Source organism: Oncorhynchus masou, chromosome 30 (genome assembly GCF_036934945.1).
Source record: "Oncorhynchus masou masou isolate Uvic2021 chromosome 30, UVic_Omas_1.1, whole genome shotgun sequence".
Lineage (NCBI taxonomy): Eukaryota > Metazoa > Chordata > Actinopteri > Salmoniformes > Salmonidae > Oncorhynchus > Oncorhynchus masou.
Window position 1 is genome coordinate 66,905,303 of NC_088241.1, and position 25,018 is coordinate 66,930,320.

General features: G+C 44.7%; 1 protein-coding gene across 1 annotated transcript in view; it reads right to left on the reverse strand.

The window, feature by feature from the left end:
• Positions 1-1,024: 1,024 nt before the first annotated feature.
• LOC135522951 (extracellular sulfatase Sulf-1-like) overlaps positions 1,025-25,018 on the reverse strand; it is a 34,773-nt gene continuing 10,779 nt past the window's right edge. Inside the window, exons 4-8 of the mRNA XM_064949674.1 lie at positions 22,339-22,508; positions 15,632-15,782; positions 3,971-4,146; positions 2,981-3,109; positions 1,025-1,085 (exon numbers count right to left, since the gene is read on the reverse strand). Coding sequence (XP_064805746.1) covers positions 1,025-1,085; positions 2,981-3,109; positions 3,971-4,146; positions 15,632-15,782; positions 22,339-22,508 — 687 coding nt within the window. The remainder of the gene's footprint in view (positions 1,086-2,980; positions 3,110-3,970; positions 4,147-15,631; positions 15,783-22,338; positions 22,509-25,018) is intronic.

Below are 25,018 nucleotides of genomic sequence, written 5' to 3' on the forward strand. Positions count from 1 at the left end.
ATCATGGTAGCATTGATATGTTTTATTTACAATAAAAGTGACTCCAAAATGACACAATCCTCTGTTTACCAATAATTTCCATTGGGCACAAAATGTGAAACAACCAAAAACAAATTGCAAATGCATCCAACAAGTTTGAAGAGTCAAAAGCTTAATGTTGTCATTGTGTGCTAGGAATATGGGACCAAATACTACACTGGTAAGTGAATTTGTGCCAATACTTTTGGTCCCCTAAAACGGGGGAACTATGTACAGAAATGGATGTAATCTCTAAAAGGTTTCCCTGATATGGATGAAAATACCCTCAAATTAAAGCTGACAGGCAGCACTTTAATGTCATCAATCCAAAGTACAGAGTACAGAAACAAAACTGTCCCAATACTTTTGGAGCTCACTGTATTAAAGGATGTGAAATAGTCATTTCTCAACAACTTGACCATTTTAAAAACAGTTTCCTGGAACAGAACAGAACAGCCAATGAGCTGAATGGGAGGCAGTTTCCTGGAACAGAACAGAGTAGCCAATGAGCTGAATGGGAGGCAGTTAACCAGAACAGAACAGCCAATGAGCTGAAGGGAATGGGAGGCAGTTTCCTGGAACTGAACAGAACAGCCAATGAGCTGAAGGGAATGGGAGGCAGTTTCCTGGAACTGAACAGAACAGCCAATGAGCTGAAGGGAATGGGAGGTGATAAGGGGAACAGGAGTGGATGACTGTGTGTGTGAGGGTTACATCCCAAATGGCACCAGCCTCGCCAGTCTTCCAATGCAGGCACCACAGAGCACAAAAGCAACAAAGTTGTTTTCTTAAATGACAAACATATGTCACTTTAAAGTTCTTAGTGTCAAACGCCTCCATGTGTGAACTTTCACGGAGCACCAGGCAGGCATTTACAGCTCCTAACATCGACCAAATAATGCTAAAAATAGATATCCCCAACCGATATCCCTATGTGTGTGTGTGTGTGTGTGTGTGTGTGTGTGTGTGTGTGTGTGTGTGTGTGTGTGTGTGTGTGTGTGTGTGTTTACCCTCTCTCCACCAGGAATGTATCTCTCCAGACTTTGGGTTTCCGATTGCGTTTGAATCTGGAAAGACAGAATGCCTCTTTAGTTGATAGAATTCAAAGTGGGCCTGGCATTACACTTACCAATGGCTCCTTTCCAAATGGCACCCTACGTAGCGCACTCCATTTGACCAGGACCAATTGAGTTACCCATAGGATCCTGGTCAAAAGCAGTGGGGAATATGGAATAGGGTGCCATTTGGGACTCCATGAGCTACGTTGGTCTGCCAGTGTACAGCCAGGGCAATGATTATAAGATTCCTAAATATTTGCGGAGTCAAGATAAGGAACTGAAATGTGTTCAACATGAAACCCTGAATCATTGACTTGGTTTACAGGATCGATATCCCACAGATGTTTTGTTTTACCTTGCTCTGTCTCCCTATTTCCCATAGTGCTCTGGTTAAGACTAGTGTCATTTTATAAAACATTCATATCGAGCCATTTGGGATGCACTTTTGCTCTGTGAATGTTTTATTTTGAAACTGGAAGTGTGTGATTTATGTAATCCCTAAATACTTTGGTGTGTTTTGTAATATGTGTATAAACACTGCAATGTTTAAAACGTCAGAATGACGTGATCTAAATGTATCCAATGTTTTATAGCAGAATATATGTTGTGTGGAAAGATTTTACTTGAAATAGAAAGATGCTTAATCTCAATGGCATTACCTGGTGTTCTAAATGTTGGGTGTTCTAAATGTTGAGTGTTCTAAATGTTGGGTGTTCTAAATGTTGGGTGTTCTAAATGTTGGGTGTTCTAAATGTTGGGTGTTCTAAATGTTGAGTTTAATTTTTTATGATTTTTCTCCCCAATTTCGTGGTATCCTATTGGTAGTTACAGTCTTGTTTCTTCGCTGCAACTCCTGTACGGACTCGGGAGAGGCAAAGGTCGAGAGCTGTGAGTCCTCCGGAACACAACCCAGCCAAGCCGTACTGCTTCTTGACACAATGCCCGCTTAACCCGGAAGCCAGCCGCACCAATGTGTCGGAGGTACACCTGGCGACCGTGTCAGCGGGTATTGCGTCCGTCCCACCACAGGAGTCTCTAAAGCCCGATGGGACAAGAACAACCCTGCCGGCCAAACCTTCCCCTAACCCAGACGACGTTGGGCCAATTGTACGCCTCCCCATGGGTCTCCCGGTCGCGGCCGGCTGCGACAGAGCCTGGACTCAAACCAGGATCTCTAGTGGCACAGCCAGCACTGTGATGCACTGCCTTAGACCACTGCACCACTCGGGAGGCCTGAGTAGAATATATATTTCAAAATTATATGCCAGCCTTCATACCTGTTGATGTATATGAACCCCATTCCTACCTGTTGTATATGAACCCCATTCCTACCTGTTGTATAAGAACACCATTCCTACCTGTTGTATATGAACCCTATTCCTACCTGTTGTATATGAACCCCATTCCTACCTGTTGTATATGAACCCTATTCCTACCTGTTGTATAAGAACCCCATTCCTACCTGTTGTATAAGAACCCCATTCCTACCTGTTGTATAAGAACCCCATTCCTACCTGTTGTATATGAACCCCATTCCTACCTGTTGTATATGAACCCCATTCCTACCTGTTGTATATGAACCCCATTCCTACCTGTTGTATAAGAACCCCATTCCTACCTGTTGTATATGAACCCCATTCCTACCTGTTGTATATGAACCCCATTCCTACCTGTTGTATATGAACCCCATTCCTACCTGTTGTATATGAACCCCATTCCTACCTGTTGTATATGAACCCTATTCCTACCTGTTGTATATGAACCCCATTCCTACCTGTTGTATATGAACCCCATTCCTTCCTGTTGTATAAGAACCCCATTCCTACCTGTTGTATATGAACCCCATTCCTACCTGTTGTATAAGAACCTCATTCCTACCTGTTGTATAGGAACCTCATTCCTACCTGTTTCCAGTCTTCTCCTGTTCCAGTAGTTTGAGGATGGACTTCCCGTCCATGTCTGGAGGCGTGTCCAGCCCAGCCATGTGCAGTATGGTGGGGGCCAGATCAATGTTCAACACCAGCTGAGGGACACTGGGGAGGAACAGTACAACAACGTCATTAACACCAACAGGCACAAACAATGCTTGGCACTCAGCATTAGGAGATGGATTGAGGGGGGCTAACTCCAGCAACAGACTAGCGCCTGGTCCACGGGGTGTACTTGTACATCAAGCGACCTCACGCTACTGAAATACAGAAACAGGAAATACAGAAACAGGAAATACAGAAACAGGAAATACAGAAACAGGAGATGCAGAAACAGGAAATACAGAAACAGGAGATGCAGAAACAGGAAATACAGAAACAGGAAATACAGAAACAGGAAATACAGAAACAGGAAATACAGAAACAGGAGATGCAGAAACAGGAAATACAGAAACAGGAAATACAGAAACAGGAAATACAGAAACAGGAAATACAGAAACAGGAGATGCAGAAACAGGAAATACAGAAACAGGAAATACAGAAACAGGAGATGCAGAAACAGGAAATACAGAAACAGGAAATACAGAAACAGGAAATACAGAAACAGGAAATACAGAAACAGGAGATGCAGAAACAGGAAATACAGAAACAGGAGCTGCAGAAACAGGAGATGCAGAAACAGGAAATACAGAAACAGGAAATACAGAAACAGGAAATACAGAAACAGGAGATGCAGAAACAGGAAATACAGAAACAGGAAATACAGAAACAGGAGATGCAGAAACAGGAAATACAGAAACAGGAAATGCAGAAACAGGAAATACAGAAACAGGAGATGCAGAAACAGGAGATGCAGAAACAGGAAATACAGAAACAGGAGATGCAGAAACAGGAAATACAGAAACAGGAGATGCAGAAACAGGAAATACAGAAACAGGCCCTGTGGCTTGGACAAGGCTTACTTACACGGCTCCAGGTTGGACGTTGGGCCCGCGGAGGAAGAAGGGCACTCTGATGTCAAAGTCGTAGGGCATGGACTTCCCCTTGACCAGCCCAAACTGGCCAATGTGGTAGCCGTGGTCAGCCGTGTAGATTATGTAGGTGTTGTCCAGTTCCCCACTCTCTACCAACATCTCATATACCTGGTGGGGGGGGGGAGAAAGAGAGAGACATAGAGACAGAGAGAGACAGAGAGAGACAGAGAGAGAGACAGAGAGAGACAGAGAGAGAGACGGGAGAGACAGAGGAGAGAAGAGACATCAAGACAGAGAGAGAGACAGTAAAAAAGGCATCAATCTAGCAGTAAAAAACATCTACTGTATATTCAGGCAAGCGGCAAAAGAAGAACAATTGAAATTGATATTAAAACAAAACAACAAAGACCTCAGATGAGAACTGGTTTGTTGCAGATTGTAAAATTATAAGGAAAAAACTGTCCAACCAAAAGCACAGAGACCCAAATAACGGTGAATTATGCCTTCATTACTGTGAGGCTTGTCGCGGTAGGGGATTTCAAATCAAATCAAATTTTTATTTGTCACATACACATGGTTAGCAGATGTTAATGCGAGTGTAGCGAAATGCTTGTGCTTCTAGTTCCGACAACGCAGTAATAACCAACAAGTAATCTAACTAACAATTCCTAAACTACTGTCTTATACACAGTGTAAGGGGATAAAGAATATGTACATAAGGATATATGAATGAGTGATGGAACAGAGCAGCATAGGCAAGATACAGTAGATGGTATCGAGTACAGTATATACATATGAGATGAGTATGTAAACAAAGTGGCATAGTCAAAGTGGCTAGTGATACATGTATTACATAAGGATGCAGTCGATGATATAGAGTAAAGTATATACGTATGCATATGAGATGAATAATGTAGGGTAAGTAACATTATATAAGGTAGCATTGTTTAAAGTGGCTAGTGATATATTTACATCATTTCCCATCAATTCCCATTATTAAAGTGGCTGGAGTTGAGTCAGTGTCAGTGTGTTGGCAGCAGCCACTCAATGTTAGTGGTGGCTGTTTAACAGTCTGATGGCCTTGAGATAGAAGCTGTTTTTCAGTCTCTCGGTCCCAGCTTTGATGCACCTGTACTGACATCGCCTTCTGGATGATAGCTGGGTGAACAGGCAGTGGCTCGAGTGGTTGATGTCCTTGATGATCTTTATGGCCTTCCTGTAACATCGGGTGGTGTAGGTGTCCTGGAGGGCAGGTAGTTTGCCCCCGGTGATGCGTTGTGCAGACCTCACTACCCTCTGGAGAGCCTTACGGATGAGGGCGGAGCAGTTGCCGTACCAGGCGGTGATACAGCCCGCCAGGATGCTCTCGATTGTGCATCTGTAGAAGTTTGTGAGTGCTTTTGGTGACAAGCCGAATTTCTTCAGCCTCCTGAGGTTGGAGAGGCGCTGCTGCGCCTTCTTCATGATGCTGTCTGTGTGAGTGGACCAATTCAGTTTGTCTGTGATGTGTATGCAGAGGAACTTAAAACTTACTACCCTCTCCACTACTGTTCCATCGATGTGGATAGGGGGATGTTCCCTCTGCTGTTTCCTGAAGTCCACAATCATCTCCTTAGTTTTGTTGACGTTGAGTGTGAGGTTATTTTCCTGACACCACACTCCGAGGGCCCTCACCTCCTCCCTGTAGGCTGTCTCGTCGTTGTTGGTAATCAAGCCTACCACTGTTGTGTCGTCCGCAAACTTGATGATTGAGTTGGAGGCGTGCGTGGCCACGCAGTCGTGGGTGAACAGGGAGTAGAGGAGAGGGCTCAGAACGCACCCTTGTGGGGCCCCAATGTTGAGGATCAGCGGGGAGGGGATGTTGTTACCTACCCTCACCACCTGGGGGCGGCCCGTCAGGAAGTCCAGTACCCAGTTGCACAGGGCGGGGTCGAGACCCAGGGTCTCGAGCTTGATGACGAGCTTGGAGGGTACTATGGTGTTGAATGCCGAGCTGTAGTCGATGAACAGCATTCTCACATAGGTATTCCTCTTGTCCAGATGGGTTAGGGCAGTGTGCAGTGTGGTTGAGATTGCATCGTCTGTGGACCTATTTGGGCGGTAAGCAAATTGGAGTGGGTCTAGGGTGTCAGGTAGGGTGAAGGTGATATGGTCCTTGACTAGTCTCTCAAAGCACTTCATGATGAAAACGGAAGTGAGTGCTTCAAGGCATTTCTGGGAGTTAGAAACGGTAGTCGTTTAGCTCAGTTACTTTGCTATAGGACCGTTAAGGTGCCCAGCTGCAGTCGATCATGTCATCTCTGTATGATACAAAGGCATTTAAAACCAAACTGACTCTCAGAAATCAGAAGCCAAGAGATACAATTGTTCTAGAGTATGAAAGTCAACCTTTTAGGTTGATGACAGTCGAAGTATCACGAGCTGTCCGTCGGTGATAAGTCAAGTAGCACTATCATGCCCTCTTAAGGAAGGCATTCTCCTTATATGCTCTTTTCGGGACCAGGTCGGTTTTTAGCTCTGAGTCATATTCTAACCTTGTGGCGAGCTATTTCTGTAAAGGGTCAGTTTGACATGTTACTGTGAAACATTACTAATGACAGATGCATCCTCTATTCCCAACTCTTGCATCAGTTTAACCCATTCAATTTCCACTGCTAGTCTAGTTCTTCCTCGTTCCGTCGATGGCCAGCTCTCTCCCCCTTCTGGGGGCGGTGCCAGAATGCAAGGCATCTCTTCAGGCCAGCTCTTCAGGCCAGCTCTCTCCCCCTTCTGGGGGCGGTGCCAGAATGCAAGGCTTCTCTTCAGGCCAGCTCTCTCCCCCTTCTGGGGGCGGTGCCAGAATGCAAGGCATCTCTTCAGGCCAGCTCTCTCCCCCTTCTGGGGGCGGTGCCAGAATGCAAGGCTTCTCCTCAGGCCAGCTCTCTCCCCCTTCTGGGGGTGCGGTGCCATCTCCTCAGGCCAGCTCTTCTCTTCCAGGCTAGGCATCTCTTCAGGCCAGCCCCTTCTGGGGGCGGTGCCAGAATGCAATCTCTTCAGGCTTCTCCTCCTCAGGCCAGCTCTCTCCCCCCCTTCTGGGGGCGGTGCCAGAATGCAAGGCTTCTCCTCAGGCCAGCTCTCTCCCCCTTCTGGGGGCGGTGCCAGAATGCAAGGCATCTCCTCAGGCCAGCTCTCTCCCCCTTCTGGGGGCGGTGCCAGAATGCAAGGCTTCTCCTCAGGCCAGCTCTCTCCCCCTTCTGGGGGCGGTGCCAGAATGCAAGGCATCTCCTCAGGCCGCTCTCTCCCCCTTCTGGGGGCGGTGCCAGAATGCAAGGCTTCTCCTCAGGCCAGCTCTCAGGCCCTCACTCAAGATGCGAACCGGTGGTGATGGTGTGTGCTGATCCAGTGAAGGAGGTGTCATCAGAGCTCTTTTTTGTTCTACCGCATCAGACTTTAAAACTCAATAAACTCAGAACCAAAAAATCACAGTACAACAGCAAGCAGCTGACACTAATTGAGTCCATAAACACAAACAACTTCTGAAAATATTGGATAAAACGTAAAAAATGTAAAAAAAAAAAGAGGAATTAGTGATGCAAAATGGTGACATGGACAACCCATTTTAAAACACTCTACAACACCGTTCAAATTGACACAAACGCAGAACAACGCCAAATTCAAGAGAAGTTGAATGGATTAGAAAAAGCTATAAAGGACAATCAAGATCCACTGGACTCCCCGATTACTGACCAGGAGCTCTATAAGAAACTTCAGGCTCTCATATGTAAAAAAGCATACATACCTGATGGCATCCTAAATGAGATGCTCAAACTCACTAGTGCAACATTTCAATTGGCTGTATTAAAACTGTTTAATTTGATCCTGAGTGTAGGTTATCTCCCTGACATCTGGAATCAAGGACTCATAACCACAATCTTTAAGAACAGACATATTGGACCCTGACAATGTGTGAACAGTAACCTGGGTACCTGTAACCTGTAGTATTATAACTGTAAGACTTCTACACTTCCTTAATAAGCACAATGTCTTGAGTAAAAGCCTAATTGGATTTATACCAAAACATCGCATGCCTGATCATATTTACACCCTGATAGATGAACATGTCCACCAAAATAATACCAAAATATATGCTCGCTTTATCGACTTCCAAAGAGCATTTGATTCTATTTGGCATACAGGACTGTTCTACAAAGTGGTGTAGGGGGTAAAACATATGACATAATTAAATCAATGTATACTGGCAATACGTGCAGCATTACAATTGGTAAGAAAAGAACAGAATTCTTTAACCAGGGGGGGGCCTTCGCCAGGGTTGCAATCTGAGCCCTGCACTCTTCAATATTTACATCAATGAATTGGCCACTATTCTAGAAAAATCCTCAGCCCCTGGTGTTAGTCTCCACAATGCAGAAGTTAAATGCCTACTCTTCGCAGATGACCTATGCCTGCTGTCACCCACAACACATCGCCTACAACAGAGCCTGGACCTGCTAGAGCAGTACTGCCAGACCTGGGCCCTGGCAGTAAATCCCAAAAAGACAAAAATAATGATTTTCCAGAGAAGATCCAGATCTCAGGGAATTAGACTAAAATTCTGTACACACTACAATTACTGAGGTTTAAAAATAAGTACAACTGGACACCTTAATGAGGCAGTGAATGAACTGAGTGTCACGGCCATCGAATGAAGAGGACCAAAGCGTGTACATATTCCTTTTATTTAGGATGACGCCTACAAAAACAATAAACAATACAAAACAACCATGAAGCTTAAGGGCTATGTGCCACAAACAAAGTTAATTTCCCACAAAGAAAGGTGGGAAATGGGCTACCTAAGTAGATAGATAGAACGATAGACAGCTGTCCCTGATTGAGAACCATACCAGGCCAAAATATAGAACTACAAAGTCATAGAAAAACAAAACATAGAATGCCCACCCCACATCACACCCTGACCTAACCAAATAGTGAAATAAAATGACTCTCTAAGGTCAGGGCCCCTGAGACACTGAGAGAGAAAGCACACAGGGCATTCTACGCCATTAAAAGACAAATTAAAATTAAAATGCCTATTCAAATTTGGCTAAAACTAATGGAATGTGTCATTGAACCAATTGCACTTTATGGCAGCGAGGTGTGGGGTCCACTTGCAAACAAGATGTCATCAAATGGGACAAACACCCCATTGAAACCTTGCATGCAGAGTTCTGTAAGATTCTCCTACATGTCCAGAGGAAAACTACAAACAATGCATGCAGGGCAGAATTAGGCCAATATCCATCTATAATAAAAACTCAAAAAAGAACAATTAAGTTTTGGAAACATCTAAAATACAGTGACCCCCTCTCATATCATTACCAAGCCCTGCAATGTCAAGAGCTGAGCAAGGAAAAGAGTCCCCTCATCCAGCTGGTCCTGAGTTCACACATTTGTTCTACTAACACACTGAAGCCTCAGGACCAGAACATCCAATCAATCAGGATAAACCAAATTACAACACAGTCAAAACAAAACTATATTGCTTATTGGGAAACACAAGCACAAGGCAAAATGCAGTGCTATCTGGCCCTTAATCGACAGTACACCGTGGTTACTGATCAAACCCTTAGAAAAACCTTGACAAACTACAGGCTCAGTGAGCACAGCCTTGCCATTGAGAAGGGTAGACACAGGAAAACCTGGCTCCCTGTAGAGGAAAGGCTGTGTAACCACTGCACCACAGCAGAACCTGTCTCCCTGTAGAGGAAAGGCTGTGCAACCACTGCACCACAGCAGAACCTGAGACGGAGCTGCATTTCCTGACAAAATGTCACAAATATAAAACAATTAGAGAGTGTCATTTCCCAAATTTGAAACCCTTATTCAAGGTTCCAAAGACCTCTCTGATGAGGATAGGCTACCCGTCCTGTTGGGGGAGGACGCAGAGAGCTGTGGGTTGGCAGCGCACTACATTGCTGCCTGACATAAGACGAGGGACAGTGTCTGACAGACCAATACACCTGCAATGTCCTCTACTGTATGTTTCTTGTTACTTTTCAATGTATGGTTATTGTGACCCTTGGTTACTGTTGTTACTATTGTCCCGTTGACAATTTTGATTCTTATTATTTTCATATCCAAAGTAAGCTTTGAATATAAGTACATTGTTACACCATGCCAATAAAGAAAATTGAATTGAATTGAAAGAGACAGAGAGAAAGAAACACAGAGAGAGAGAGAGAGAGGGGGTGAGAGAGAGAGAGAGAGACGGAGAGAGACAGACAGAGAGAGACAAAGAGAGAAAGACAGAGAGAGAGAGAGAGAGAGAAGACAGAGAGAGAGAGAGAGAGAGAGGGGGGGTGAGAGAGAGAGGGGGGGAGAGAGAGAGAGAGAGACGGAGAGAGAGACAGAGAGAGACAAAGAGAGAAAGACAGAGAGAGAGAGAGAGAGATGAGAGAGAGAGGGGGGGTGAGAGAGAGAGACAGACAGAGAGAGAGAGAGAGACAGACACAGAGAGAAAGACAGAGAGGGGGGGTGAGAGAGAGAGAGACAGACGGAGAGAGACAAAGAGAGAAAGACAGAGAGAGAGAGACAGACAGAGAGAGACAAAGAGAGAAAGACAGAGAGAGAGAGAGGGGGTGAGAGAGAGGGGGGTGAGAGAGAGACAGACAGACAAAGAGAGAAAGACAGAGAGAGAGAGGGGGTGATAGAGAATACAGCGGGTAAACGCAAACAATACAGCGGGTAAACGCAAGTATTTCCCGTGACTGTGCCTCAAAACCAAACGTTTTCCTGGCCCACCACTCCACCCTGGACTTGAACAGCCTCTATGACCAGGTCCACCTCTACAAGGCATTAGTGCCCATCTTTGCCCGAACTCTAAAGGACATCGCTCTCAAACGTATCCCCAACACTTCACACAGGAGCAACAGATCAATAGACACCCCACCCAGACCAGCGAGACACCCTCCCAGACCTGCAGGACCCCCCCCCCGGACCTACACATAGAGTACCCACGCCAAGAGGAATTACATCCAGACCACCGCACACCCAGACACATCCACACCCCTACCCCAACCAATCAACACCCCCCCACGTCAACCATGCCCACGCCCCATTTAGGCCCCCTCAGATCAGACCTATGCCACTCCTGCCCACCCCATGCACCCCACCCCCGCAAAGAGGGCCTCAACATGGAAGCCACACATACGCCCAGGTAGTGAGCGGGCAAACAGTCCCAACCCCCACTCTCACACTCGCCCAAGCCAATGGCATGTACCAGATGCTCAGCAGGCTCTGCTCACACTTACTGGCCTGAGGCCAAACCACGACCAACAACATTGGACACTTTATGGAACAAAAAGCCTTTACTATTTCATCCTGGAATATCCAAGGCCTGAGGTCATCTGCCTTTGGCCTGAAGAGCAGAAACCCGGACTTCACCAAAGAAATCGGTAATACAGACATTGTCATCCTGCAGAAACCTGGTATAGAGGAGACAGACCCACTGGATGCCCTCTAGGTTACAGAGAGCTGGTAGTCCCATCCACCAAACTACCAGGTGTGAAACAGGGAAGGGACTCGGGGGGTATGCTAATTTGGTATAGAGCAGACCTAACTCACTCCATTAAATTAATCAAAACAGGAACATTCTACATTTGGCTAGAAATTCAAAAGGAAATTATCCTAACAGAGAAAAATGTCCTCCTGTGTGCTACCTATATCCCCCCACTAGAATCCCCATATTTTAATGAAGACAGCTTCTCCATCCTGGAGGGGGAAATCAATCATTTCCAGGCCCAGGGACAGGTCTGTGGCGACCTAAATGCCAGAACCGGACAAGAACCTGACACCCTCAGCACACAGGGGGACAAACACCTGCCTGGAGGTGACAACATTCCCTCCCCCGTATGCCCCCTAGGCACAACTATGACAACATAACCAACAAAAACGGGTCACAACTCCTGCAGCTCTGTCGCACGCTGGGTATGTACATAGTCAATGGTAGGCTTCGAGGGGACTCCTATGGTAGGTACACCTATAGCTCATCTCTTGGCAGTAGTACTGTAGACTACTTTATCACTGACCTCAACCCAGAGTCTCTCAGAGCGTTCACAGTCAGCCCACTGACACCCCTATCAGACCACAGCAAAATCACAGTCTACCTAAACAGAGCAATACTCAATCATGAGGCATCAAAGCCAAAGGAACTGAGTAACATTAAGAAATGCTATAGATGGAAGGAATGCAGTTTGGAAACCTACCAAAAAACAATTAGGCAACAACAAATTCAATCCCTTTTAGACAATTTCCTGGGTAAAACGTTCCACTGTAATAGTGAAGGTGTAAACTTGGCAGTAGAAAATCTTAACAGTATATTTGACCTCTCAGCTTCCCTATCAAATCTAAAAATCTCAAATAGAAAACCAAAGAAAATTAACAACAATGACAAATGGTTTGATGAAGAATGCAAAAATCTAAGAAAGACATTGATAAACCTGTCCAACCAAAAACATAGAGACCCGGAAAACCTGAGTCTACGCCTTCACTATGGTGAATCACTAAAACAATACAGAAATACACTACGGAAAAAGAAGGAACAGCATGTCAGAAATCAGCTCAATGTAATTGAAGAATCCATAGACTCTAACCACTTCTGGGAAAATTGGAAAACACTAAACAAACAACAACACGAAGAATTATCTATCCAAAATGGAGATGTATGGGTAAACCACTTCTCCAATCTTTTTGGCTCTATAACAAAGAACAAATAGCAAAACATATACATGATCAAATACAGATCTTAGAATCAACTATTAAAGACGACCAGAAACCACTGGATTCTCCAATTACATTGAATGAGTTACAGGACAAAATAAAAACCCTCCAACCCAAAAAGGCCTGTGGTGTTGATGGTATCCTCAATGAAATGATCAAATATACAGACAACAAATTCCAATTGGCTATACTAAAACTCTTTAACATCATCCTTAGCTCTGGCATCTTCCCCAATATTTGGAACCAAGGACTGATCACCCCAATCCACAAAAATGGAGACGAATTTGACCCCAATAACTACTGTGGAATATGCGTCAACAGTAACCTTGGGAAAATCCTCTGCATTATCATTAACAGCAGACTCGTGCACTTCCTCAATGAAAACAATGTACTGAGCAAATGTCAAATTGGCTTTTTACCAAATTACCGTACAACAGACCATGTATTCACCCTGCACACCCTAATTGACAACCAAACAAACCAAAACAAAGGCAAAGTCTTCTCATGCTTTGTTGATTTAAAAAAAGCCTTCGACTCAATTTGGCATGAGGGTCTGCTATACAAACTGATGGAAAGTGGTGTTGGGGGTAAAACATACGACATCATAAAATCCATGTACACAAACAACAAGTGTGCGGTTAAAATTGGCAAAAAACACACACATTTCTTCACACAGGGTCGTGGGGTTAGACAGGAATGCAGCTTAAGCCCCACCCTCTTCAACATAGATATCAACGAACTGGCGCGGGCACTAGAAAAGTCTGCAGCACCCGGCCTCACCCTACTAGAATCTGAAGTCAAATGTCTGCTGTTTGCTGATGATCTGGTGCTTCTGTCACCAACCAAGGAGGGCCTACAGCAGCACCTTGATCTTATGCACAGATTCTGTCAGACCTGGGCCCTGACAGTAAATCTCAGTAAGACCAAAATAATGGTGTTCCAAAAAAGGTCCAGTCACCAGGACCACAAATACAAATTCCATCTTGACACTGTTGCCCTAGAGCACACAAAAAACTATACATACCTTGGCCTAAACATCAGTGCCACAGGTAACTTCCACAAAGCTGGGAACGATCTGAGAGACAAGGCAAGAAGGGCATTCTATGCCATCAAAAGGAACATAAATTTCAACATACCAATTAGGATTTGGCTAAAAATACTTGAATCAGTCATAGAGCCCATTGCCCTTTATGGTTGTGAGGTCTGGGGTCCGCTCACCAACCAAGACTTTACAAAATGGGACAAACACCAAATTGAGACTCTGCACGCAGAATTCTGCAAAAATATCCTCCGTGTACAACGTAGAACACCAAATAATGCCTGCAGAGCAGAATTAGGCCGATACCCACTAATTATCAAAATCCAGAAAAGAGCTGTTAAATTCTATAACCACCTAAAAGGAAGCGATTCCCAAACCTTCCACAACAAAGCCATCACCTACAGAGAGATGAACCTGGAGAAGAGTCCCCTAAGCAAGCTGGTCCTGGGGCTCTGTTCACAAACACACCCTACAGAGCCCCATGACAGCAGGACAATTAGACCCAACCAAATCATGAGAAAACAAAAAGATAATTACTTGACACATTGGAAAGAATTAACAAAAAAACAGAGCAAACTAGAATGCTATTTGGCCCTACACAGAGAGTACACAGCGGCAGAATACCTGACCACTGTGACTGACCCAAAATTAAGGAAAGCTTTGACTATGTACAGACTCAGCGAGCATAGCCTTGCTATTGAGAAAGGCCGCCGTAGGCAGACATGGCTCTCAAGAGAAGACAGGCTATGTGCTCACTGCCCACAAAATGAGGTGGAAACTGAGCTGCACTTCCTAACCTCCTGCCCAATATATGACCATATTAGAGAGACATATTTCCCTCAGATTACACAGATCCACAAAGAATTCGAAAACAAATCCAATTTTGAAAAACTCCCATATCTACTGGGTAAAATTCCACAGTGTGCCATCAGAGCAGCAAGATTTGTGACCTGTTGCCACGAGAAAAGGGCAACCAGTGAAGAACACGCACCATTGTAAATACAACCCATATCTATGCTTATTTATTTTATCTTGTGTCCTTTACCATTTGCACATTGTAAAAACACTGTATATATATATATATAATACGACATTTGTAATGTCTTTATTGTTTTGAAACTTCTGTATGTGTGATGTCTACTGTTAATTTTTATTGTTTATTTCACTTTATATATTATATACCTTACTTGCTTTGGCAATGTTAACACATGTTTCCCATGCCAATAAAGCCCCTTGAATTGAATTGAATTGAGAGAAAGACAGAGAGAGAGAGAGACAGAGACAGAAAGACAGAGAGAGAAAGACAGAGAGAGAGAGAGAGAGAGAGAGAGAGAGAGAGAGAGAGACAGAGACAGAAATACAGAGATAGAGAGAGACAGAGAGAGAAAAATAGAGAGAGAGACAGAGACAGAAAGACAGAGAGAGAAAGACAGAGAGAGAGAGAGACAGAGACAGAAAGACAGAGAGAAAAGACAGAGAGAGAAAGACAGAGACAGAAAGACAGAGAGAGAGAGAGACAGAAAGACAGAGAGAGAGATAGAGACAGAGACAGAGACAGAAAGACAGAGACAGAGACAGAGAGAGAGAGACAGAAAGACAGAGAGAGAGAGATAGAGACAGAGACAGAAAGACAGAGACAGAGACAGAGAGAGAGAGAGAGACAGAGAGACAGAGAGAATTAAGAAACTCTTTATGACCCCACTCTAAATAATGATAATGGTATTTTCATATGAAAGAGAGAAAGAGAAAGTCGATCATCAGTAGCAACATTGGAATTCACTGACCAATTAGAGGAGATGAGCTCATAGGGATGTGAATTGACGTGTGAATAAACAAAATGTTGGAGACAAATCCTCTTACCTTCTGTACGGAGTCGTCCACTGACATGAGTGTTTGCAGTCTCTTTCTGTGCAGGAAGTTAGTGAACTCCATGTGGATGGGTCTCATGGGACCGGTGTACTGCATGATCCAGTGTTTATCCATGTTGGGGGCGTAGTTATAACTGGGGGTGCTGCGGAGACGACAGGAGAGGAGACAAGCAGTGGTTACAAACAAGTGTGGAGGAGAGGGGACTTACGGGGTTGGTGTGAGTTATAACTGGGGGAGAGGAGAGCAGACACCTAAAAATGTGTCGAAAATCTTATTTTGTGTTTTTTTTGTTTTTTTATGTCTTTATCTCAGTGGATATAAAGAAGAAGAGACTGTTGAAAAAATGACGTTACAATATAGAGGCTATGAAATAAACAGAACCTTCTTGAAGAGAAGCAGAACCTGTTTTAAAGAGAAGCAGAACCTGTTTTAAAGAGAAGCAGAACCTTTCTTGAAGAGAAGCAGAACCTGTTTTAAAGAGAAGCAGAACCTTTCTTGAAGAGAAGCAGAACCTGTTTTAAAGAGAAGCAGAACCTTTCTTGAAGAGAAGCAGAACCTGTTTTAAAGAGAAGCAGAACCTTTCTTGAAGAGAAGCAGAACCTGTTTTAAAGAGAAGCAGAACCTTTCTTGAAGAGAAGCAGAACCTGTTTTAAAGAGAAGCAGAACCTGTCTTTTTATTTATTTTATTTTTTTCACCTTTATTTTAACCAGGTAGGCTAGTTGAGAACAAGTTCTCATTTGCAACTGCGAACAGCAGTGTGAACAGACAACACAGAGTTACACATGGAGTAAACAATTAACAAGTCAATAACACAGTAGAAAAAAAGAGAGTCTATATACATTGTGTGCAAAAGGCATGAGGAGGTAGGCGAATAATTACAATTTTGCAGATTAACACTGGAGTGATAAATGATCAGATGGTCATGTACAGGTAGAGATATTGGTGTGCAAAAGAGCAGAAAAGTAAATAAATAAAAACAGTATGGGGATGAGGTAGGTACAATTGGGTGGGCTATTTACCAATAGACTATGTACAGCTGCAGCGATCGGTCAGCTGCTCAGATAGCAGATGTTTGAAGTTGGTGAGGGAGATAAAAGTCTCCAACTTCAGCGATTTTTGCAATTCGTTCCAGTCACAGGCAGCAGAGAACTGGAACAAAAGGCGGCCAAATGAGGTGTTGGCTTTAGGGATGATCAGTGAGATACACCTGCTGGAGCGCATGCTACGGATGGGTGTTGCCATCGTGACCAGTGAACTGAGATAAGGAGGAGCTTTACCTAGCATGGACTTGTAGATGACCTGGAGCCAGTGGGTCTGGCGACGAATATGTTGCGAAGGCCAGCCGACGAGAGCATACAGGTCGCAGTGGTGGGTGGTATAAGGTGCTTTAGTGACAAAACAGATGGCACTGTGATAAACTGCATCCAGTTTGCTGAGTAGAGTGTTGGAAGCTATTTTGAAAATGACATCGCCGAAGTCGAGGATCGGTAGGATAGTCAGTTTTACTAGGGTAAATTTGGCGGCGTGCGTGAGGGAGGCTTTGTTGCGGAACAGAAAGCCGACTCTAGATTTGATATTCGATTGAAGATGTTTGATATGAGCCTAGAAGGAGAGTTTACAGTCTAGCCAGACACCTAGGTACTTATAGAAGGAGAGTTTACAGTCTAGCCAGACACCTAGGTACTTATAGATGTCCACATATTCAAGGTCGGAACCATCCAGGGTGGTGATGCTAGTCGGGCGTGCGGGTGCAGGCAGCGAACGGTTGAAAAGCATGCATTTGGTTTTACTAGCATTTAAGAGCAGCTGGTGGAGGCCACGGAAGGAGTGTTGTATGGCATTGAAGCTCGTTTGGAGGTTAGATAGCACAGTGTCCAAGGACGGGCCGGAAGTATACAGAATGGTGTCGTCTGCGTAGAGGTGGATCAGGGAATCGCCCGCAGCAAGAGCAACATCATTGATATATACAGAGAAAAGAGTCGGCCCGAGAATTGAACCCTGTGGCACCCCCATAGAGACTGCCAGAGGACCGGACAGCATGCCCTCCGATTTGACACACTGAACTCTGTTTGCAAAGTAGTTGGTGAACCAGGCAAGGCAGTCATCAGAAAAACCGAGGCTACTGAGTCTGCCGATAAGAATATGGTGACTGACAGAGTCGAAAGCCTTGGCAAGGTCGATGAAGACGGCTGCACAGTACTGTCTTTTATCGATGGCGGTTATGGTATCGTTTAGTACCTTGAGCGTGGCTGAGGTGCACCCATGACCGGCTCAGAAACCAGATTGCACAGCGGAGAAGGTACGGTGGGATTCGAGATGGTCAGTGACCTGTTTGTTGACTTGGCTTTTGAAGACCTTAGATAGGCAGGGCAGGATGGATATAGGTCTGTAACAGTTTGGGTCCAGGGTGTCTCCCCCTTTGAAAAGGGGATGACTGCGGCAGCTTTCCAATCCTTGGGGATCTCAGACGGTATGAAAGAGGGTTGAACAGGCTGGTAATAGGGGTTGCGACAATGGCGGCGGATAGTTTCAGAAATAGAGGGTCCAGATTGTCAAGCCCAGCTGATTTGTACGGGTCCAGGTTTTGCAGCTCTTTCAGAACATTTGCTATCTGGATTTGGGTAAAGGAGAACCTGGAGAGGCTTGGGCGAGTAGCTGCGGGGGGGGCAGAGCTGTTGGCCGAGGTTGGAGTAGCCAGGCGGAAGGCATGGCCAGCCGTTGAGAAATGCTTGTTGATGTTTTCGATAATCATGGATTTATCGGTGGTGACCGTGTTACCTAGCCTCGGTGCAGTGGGCAGCTGGGAGGAGGTGCTCTTGTTCTCCATGGACTTCACAGTGTCCCAGAACATTTTGGAGTTGGAGCTACAGGATGCACATTTCTGCCCTAAGAAGCTGGCCTTAGCTTTCCTGACTGACTGCGTGTATTGGTTCCTGACTTCCCTGAACAGTTGCATATCGCGGGGACTATTCGATGCTATTGCAGTCCGCCACAGGATGTTTTTGTGCTGGTTGAGGGCAGTCAGGTCTGGAGTGAACCAAGGGCTATATCTGTTCTTAGTTCTGCATTTTTTGAACGGAGCATGCTTACCTAAAATGGTGAGGAAGTTACTTTTAAAGAATGACCAGGCATCCTCAACTGACGGGATGAGGTCAATGTCCTTCCAGGATACCCGGGCCAGGTCGTTCCTGCCACAAGGTGTTTCTCTATCTCTCTTGCTACACTGACTGGGGCTCCATCCCAAATAGCATCATATTACTTATTTAATACACTCCTTTTGACCATGGACCATAGGGAATAGGGTGCCATTTTTAATGCTCCCTGTGAATGGTACCAAATGGCATGGGAACTGGGAACCTGACAACTACAAGTTATGTGGTGTGGTGTGAACTCCAACTTTGTAATGTGTTAGTTCTTGCTTGGTAATGTGGTGTGAACTATAAATTGGTAATGTGAACTACAGCTTGGTATTGTGGTGTGAACTACAATTTGGTAATGTGAACTACAGCTTGGTATTGTGGTGTGAACTACAACTTGGTAATGTGGTGTGAACTACAACTTGGTAATGTGAACTACAGCTTGGTATTGTGGTGTGAACTACAACTTGGTAATGTGAACTACAGCTTGGTATTGTGGTGTAAACTACAATTTGGTAATGTGGTGTGAACAACAACTTTGTAATATGTTTGTTCTTGCTTGGTATTGTGGTGTGAACTACAACTTTGTAATGTGTTAGTTCTTGCTTGGTAATGTGGTGTGAACTACAACTTTGTAATGCGTTAGTTCTTGCTTGGTAATGTGTGGTGTGAACTACAGCTTGGTATTGTGGTGTGAACTACAGCTTGGTAATGTGGTGTGAACTACAGCTTGGTATTGTGGTGTGAACTACAGCTTAGTATTGTGGTGTGAACTACAGCTTGGTATTGTGGTGTGAACTACAGCTTAGTATTGTGGTGTGAACTACAGCTTGGTATTGTGGTGTGAACTACAGCTTAGTATTGTGGTGTGAACTACAGCTTGGTATTGTGTGGTGTGAACTACAGTTTGGTAATGTGGTGTGAACTACAGCTTGGTGTTGTGGTGTGAACTACAGCTTGGTATTGTGGTGTGAATTACAGCTTGGTGTTGTGGTGTGAACTACAGCTTGGTATTATGTGGTGTGAACTACAGCTTGGTATTGTGGTGTGAACTACAGCTTGGTATTGTGGTGTGAACTACAACTTGGTATTGTGGTGTGCACTACAGCTTGGTATTATGTGGTGTGAACTACAGCTTGGTATTATGTGGTGTGAACTACAGTTTGGTATTGTGGTGTGAACTACAGCTTGGTATTGTGGTGTGAACTACAACTTGGTATTGTGGTGTGAACTACAGCTTGGTAAATATGTGGTGTGAACTACAGCTTGTTATTGTGGTGTGAACTACAACTTGGTATTGTGGTGTGAACTACAACTTGGTATTGTGGTGTGAACTACAGCTTGGTATTGTGGTGTGAACTACAGCTTGGTATTGTGGTGTGAACTACAGCTTGGTATTGTGGTGTGAACTACAACTTGGTATTGTGGTGTGAACTACAACTTGGTATTGTGGTGTGAACTACAGCTTGGTATTGTGGTGTGAACTACAGCTTATATTGTGGTGAGGACCACCACAGGAAAGGAAGACCCAGAGTTAACTCTGCTGCAGAGGATAAGTTCATTAGAGTTAACTGGCTCTCATGAGGACCACCACAGGAAAGAAAGACCCAGAGTTAACTCTGCTACAGAGGATAAGTTCATTAGACTTTCCAGCCTCAGAAATGTTCTGTGTGAATCAGGTCTTCATGGTCGATTTCCTGCAAAGAAACCACTACTAAAGGACACCAATAAGAAGAAGAGACTTGCTTGGGCCAAGAAACACAAGCAATGGACATTAGACCAGTGGAATTTTGTCCAAATTGGATCCCAACTTCACTATATCATTAGGGTGTAGTATATCCAATAGGACATCATATCAGAGATCCTAGAAGGTAACCAGACTTCACTATATCATTAGGGTATATCCTATAGGACACCATAGTATATCCTATAGGACACCATATCAGAGATCCTAGAAGGTAACCAGACTTCACTATATCATTAGGGTGTAGTATATCCTATAGGACACCATATCAGAGATCCTAGAATGTAACCAGACTTCACTATATCATTAGGGGTGTAGTATATCCTATAGGACATCATATCAGAGATCCTAGAAGGTAACCAGACTTCACTATATCATTAGGGGTGTAGTATATCCTATAGGACACCAAATTTGGACAGAGAGCGACGCCTTCATGGCGTGACGATGATGCGGGCAGTCTTCACTTGAACGACTGTATCTCGGTCAAATAAGCACCAATCGGGGTCAAACAAAGCTAGCTAGATAGCCAATGAGCTGGGCTTTTCGGGAGTATCTGGAAACCATGTACATGTCGTAGAATGTAGCTTCTATGCTTGTACGACAGCATGCCTTTTCATTTTGGACAAGAATTATAAGGATATTCAGAGTTATGAAGTTATGAAAACTGGTTGTTTTGCAAATGTTAAACTTATAATATGTCTACTAATACTGGAAAAGCTGAATCAAAAGTAAACAGATTTGACGATATTCTTGCAGAAAAATGTCATGCGAATGTCTCCTTCACGATTTGCCCAAATGTACCTGGGAAATTCACACTAAAAGTCTTGTAGTTCACTCATACTTCAAGTTATCCATCTGAAAAGTTGCACATACACTGCTGCCATCTTGTGGACACCATTGGAATTACAACCAGAGTGAAGCTATAACTGGGACCTTTCAAAGATGGCGGTAGAAAAAGACTGGTTGGTTTTTTCTTTGTATTTTCTTCTACCAAATCTATTGTGTTATATTCTCCTACATTCAATTCACATTTCCACAAGCATCAAAGTGTGTCCTTTCAATTGGTACCAATAATATGCATATCTTGCTTCAGAGCCTGAGCTACAGGGAGTTAGATTTGGGTATGTCATTTAGGTGGAAATTGAAAAAAGGGGACTATCCCTAAGGGGTCTAGTAACATCCATCCCCCTCAACTCCAATCAATGGAGAGGCCTAACTTAGCCCTGCACTGAGAGATCAGAACGCTGCTGGATCAGAACAATAGGAATCAAGAATCGAATCAAGAATCAAGCTGATTGCTTAGAAATTCTAGGGACAAGGACCAAATCGGAGGGATAGGTAGGAGCAAGTCCATGTAATGCTTTGTAGTTTGGCAGTAACACCTGGAAATCAGCCCTAAATTTAACTCTTCTCCTCTCCCCTCCACCTCTCCTCTCCTCTCCTCTCCTCTCCTCTCCTCTCCTCTCCTCTCCTCTCCTCTCCTCTCCTCTCCTCTCCTCTCCTCTCCTCTCCTCTCCTCTCCTCTCCTCTCCTCTCCTCTCCTCTCCTCTCGTCTCGTCTCGTCTCGTCTCGTCTCCTCTCCTCTCCTCTCCTCTCCTCTCCTCTCCTTTCCTTTCCTCTCCTCTCTCCTTTCCCCTCCTTTCCTCCCCTCTCCTCGTGAAACAATACAGTATTTAGTACCTTGTGCGTGTGAGCGTGCGTGTGAGTGTGCGTGTGAGCGTGCGTGTGAGCGTGCGTGTGAGCGTGCGTGTGAGCGTGCGTGTGAGCGTGTGTGTGAGCGTGCGCGCCTGTGCGAGGGTGCGTGTGTGCAACTCACATGTGTTGGGAGGCATTAGGGAACATCTCTGCGTATTGTGGGGCTGAGTCCTCCGGCCCGTGGGGGGCAGCGTGGGTGAGGACCATCATCACTGGCCGATGAGGGTAAACCTTCTTGGACATACGGAAGAAGTTGATACTGTCGTTGGTGATCAGGTCCGTGAAATAGTCCTGCAATGGCGGGAACAACAGGAATATCAAGTATTAGCTTTCCAACTGGAATCCTTCATGGTCAAACGTCCATAGTCTGTTTGGGGATATAATACAACAACAAAGTAGTAAACAACCAACACAGTTTTAACACAACAGAATAGTTTTGACCATGTGGTTGAACGCTCCTCATCTCTGTTTCATCAACAAAAACAATAACAATAACAAAGGCGGTGTGGGGCGGACAGTCGCGTTTCCAATAATGCGGATTCCATCTTTAATTCTCATTGTGTGGATAAAATGTTTTTTTTTGTGTTGTCCAGAACAGACGATTGGAGGCGCACAGTGTACTACATAGAGCTCTATTCCACATCAGGTAACTGACGCAAGAGGTAGAATCAGAAAATACACCTTATGGAACAGCGGGGACTGTGAAGAGAAACACACACAGGTACAGACACAAACGCTAGAACATGCACTCTACACACACATACATTGTAATATTGTTGTATTAAACATTTTGAACTGTAGATATGTAGTGGTGTAATAATGTTATATGATGTACTGTTTTATCTTTCATTTTTATATGTAATGTAAGTGCCTTAATATGTTTGGACCCCATTCATATAAGAGTATAAGACAAGGACACTCTAAAACTCTAGGACACTCTAGAACCCTAGGGCACTCTAGAACTCTTGGACACTCTAGAAGTCTAAGGATATAGGACTCTAGAACTCTATGAATCTCTAGAATTCTAGGATACTAAAACTCACAGGCACTAATGACTTGATGGAAATGAGAGGAAATGTAGGTTCTGCAATGCAGTAAGTGGCATCCAGAGCTGCAGAGAGATTTTCTAATACCAAAATCACCATCAATCAATCAAATGTATTTATATAGCCCTTCTTACATCAGCTGATGCCACAAAGTGCTGTACGGAAACCCAACCTAAAACCCCAAACAGCAAGCAATGCAGGTGTACAAGCTCCCTAGAAAGGCAGGAACCTAGGAAGAAATCTACAGAGAAACCAGGCTCTGAGGGGTGGCCAGTCCTCTTCTGGCTGTGCCAGGTGAAGATAAGAATACATTAAGGCAAGATTGTTCTTCAAGATGTTCAAATGTTCATAGATGACCAGCAGGTTAAATCAGAGGTTGAGAACGCAGGGGTGGTAGAGGGAGAGAGAGAGGGAGTCAAAAACAGCAGGTCCAGGACAAGGTATCACGTCCGGTGAACAGGTCAGGGTTCCATAGCCGCAGGCAGAACAGTTGAAACTGAAGCAGCAGCATGACCAGGTGGACTGGGAACAGCCAGGAGTCATCAGGCAAGGTAGTCCTGAGGCATGGTCCTAGGGCTCAGATCCTCCGGGAGGGGAGGGAGAGAGAGAATGAGAGGGAGCAAACTTAAATTCACACAGGACACTGGATAAGACAGGAGAAATACTCCAGATATAACAGACTGACATAGACCATTGCAGCATAAATACTGGAGGCTGAGACAGGAGGGGTCGGGAGACACTGTGGCCCCGTCCAATGATACCCACGGACAGGGCCTACCAGGCAGGATACAACCCCACCCACTACCAAAGCACAGCTCCCACACCACTAGAGGGATATCTTCAACCACCAACTTACCATCCTGAGACAAGGGTAAGTATAGTCCATGAAGATCTCCTCTACCACTGCAAGAGCCCGACGGGACGCAAAACCAGACAGGAAGATCACGTCTGTGATCAACCCACTCAAGTGATGCACCCCTCCTAGGGACGGCATGGAAGAGCACCAATAAGCTAGTGACTCAGCCCCCGTAATAGGGTCAGAGGCAGAGAATCCCAGTGGAGAGAGGGGAGCCGGTCATGCAGAGACAGCAAGGGCGGTTCGTCGTTTCAGTGCCTTGCCGTTGACCTTCGCACTCCTGGGCTGGACAACACAAGAAGAATGTCTTTCTCTCAACCGGTGTGATTACTACCTCTGATGATATAGAGCTTGAGGTAGTCACCTCATACAAGTACTTGAGAATATGGCTAGACGGTACACTGTCCTTCTCTCAGCACATATCAAAGCTGCAGGCTAAAGTTAAATCTAGACTTGGTTTCTTCTATCGTAATCGCTCCTCTTTCACCCCAGCTGCCAAACTAACCCTGATTCAGAATATCATCCTACCCATGCTAGATTACTGAGACGTAATTTATAGATCGGCAGGTAAGGTTGCTCTCGAGCGGCTAAAATGTTATTTTCTGTTCGGCCATCAGATTGCCACCAATGCTCCTTATAGGACACCTCAGCCACTCTATATTGCGCTCTACACTCCTCTGTAAACTGGCAATTTTTGTATACACGTGACAAGACCCACTGGTTGATTTTTATTTATAAATCCCTCTTAGGCCTCACTCCCCCTATCTGAGATATCTACTGCAGCCCTCATCCTCCACATTCAACACTCGTTCTGCCAGTCACATTCTGTTAAAATGTCCTCTTTATGTAGAACTCCCCATCCCGGGGATCCGGGATCGTGACTAAAGTTCTTTTAACTG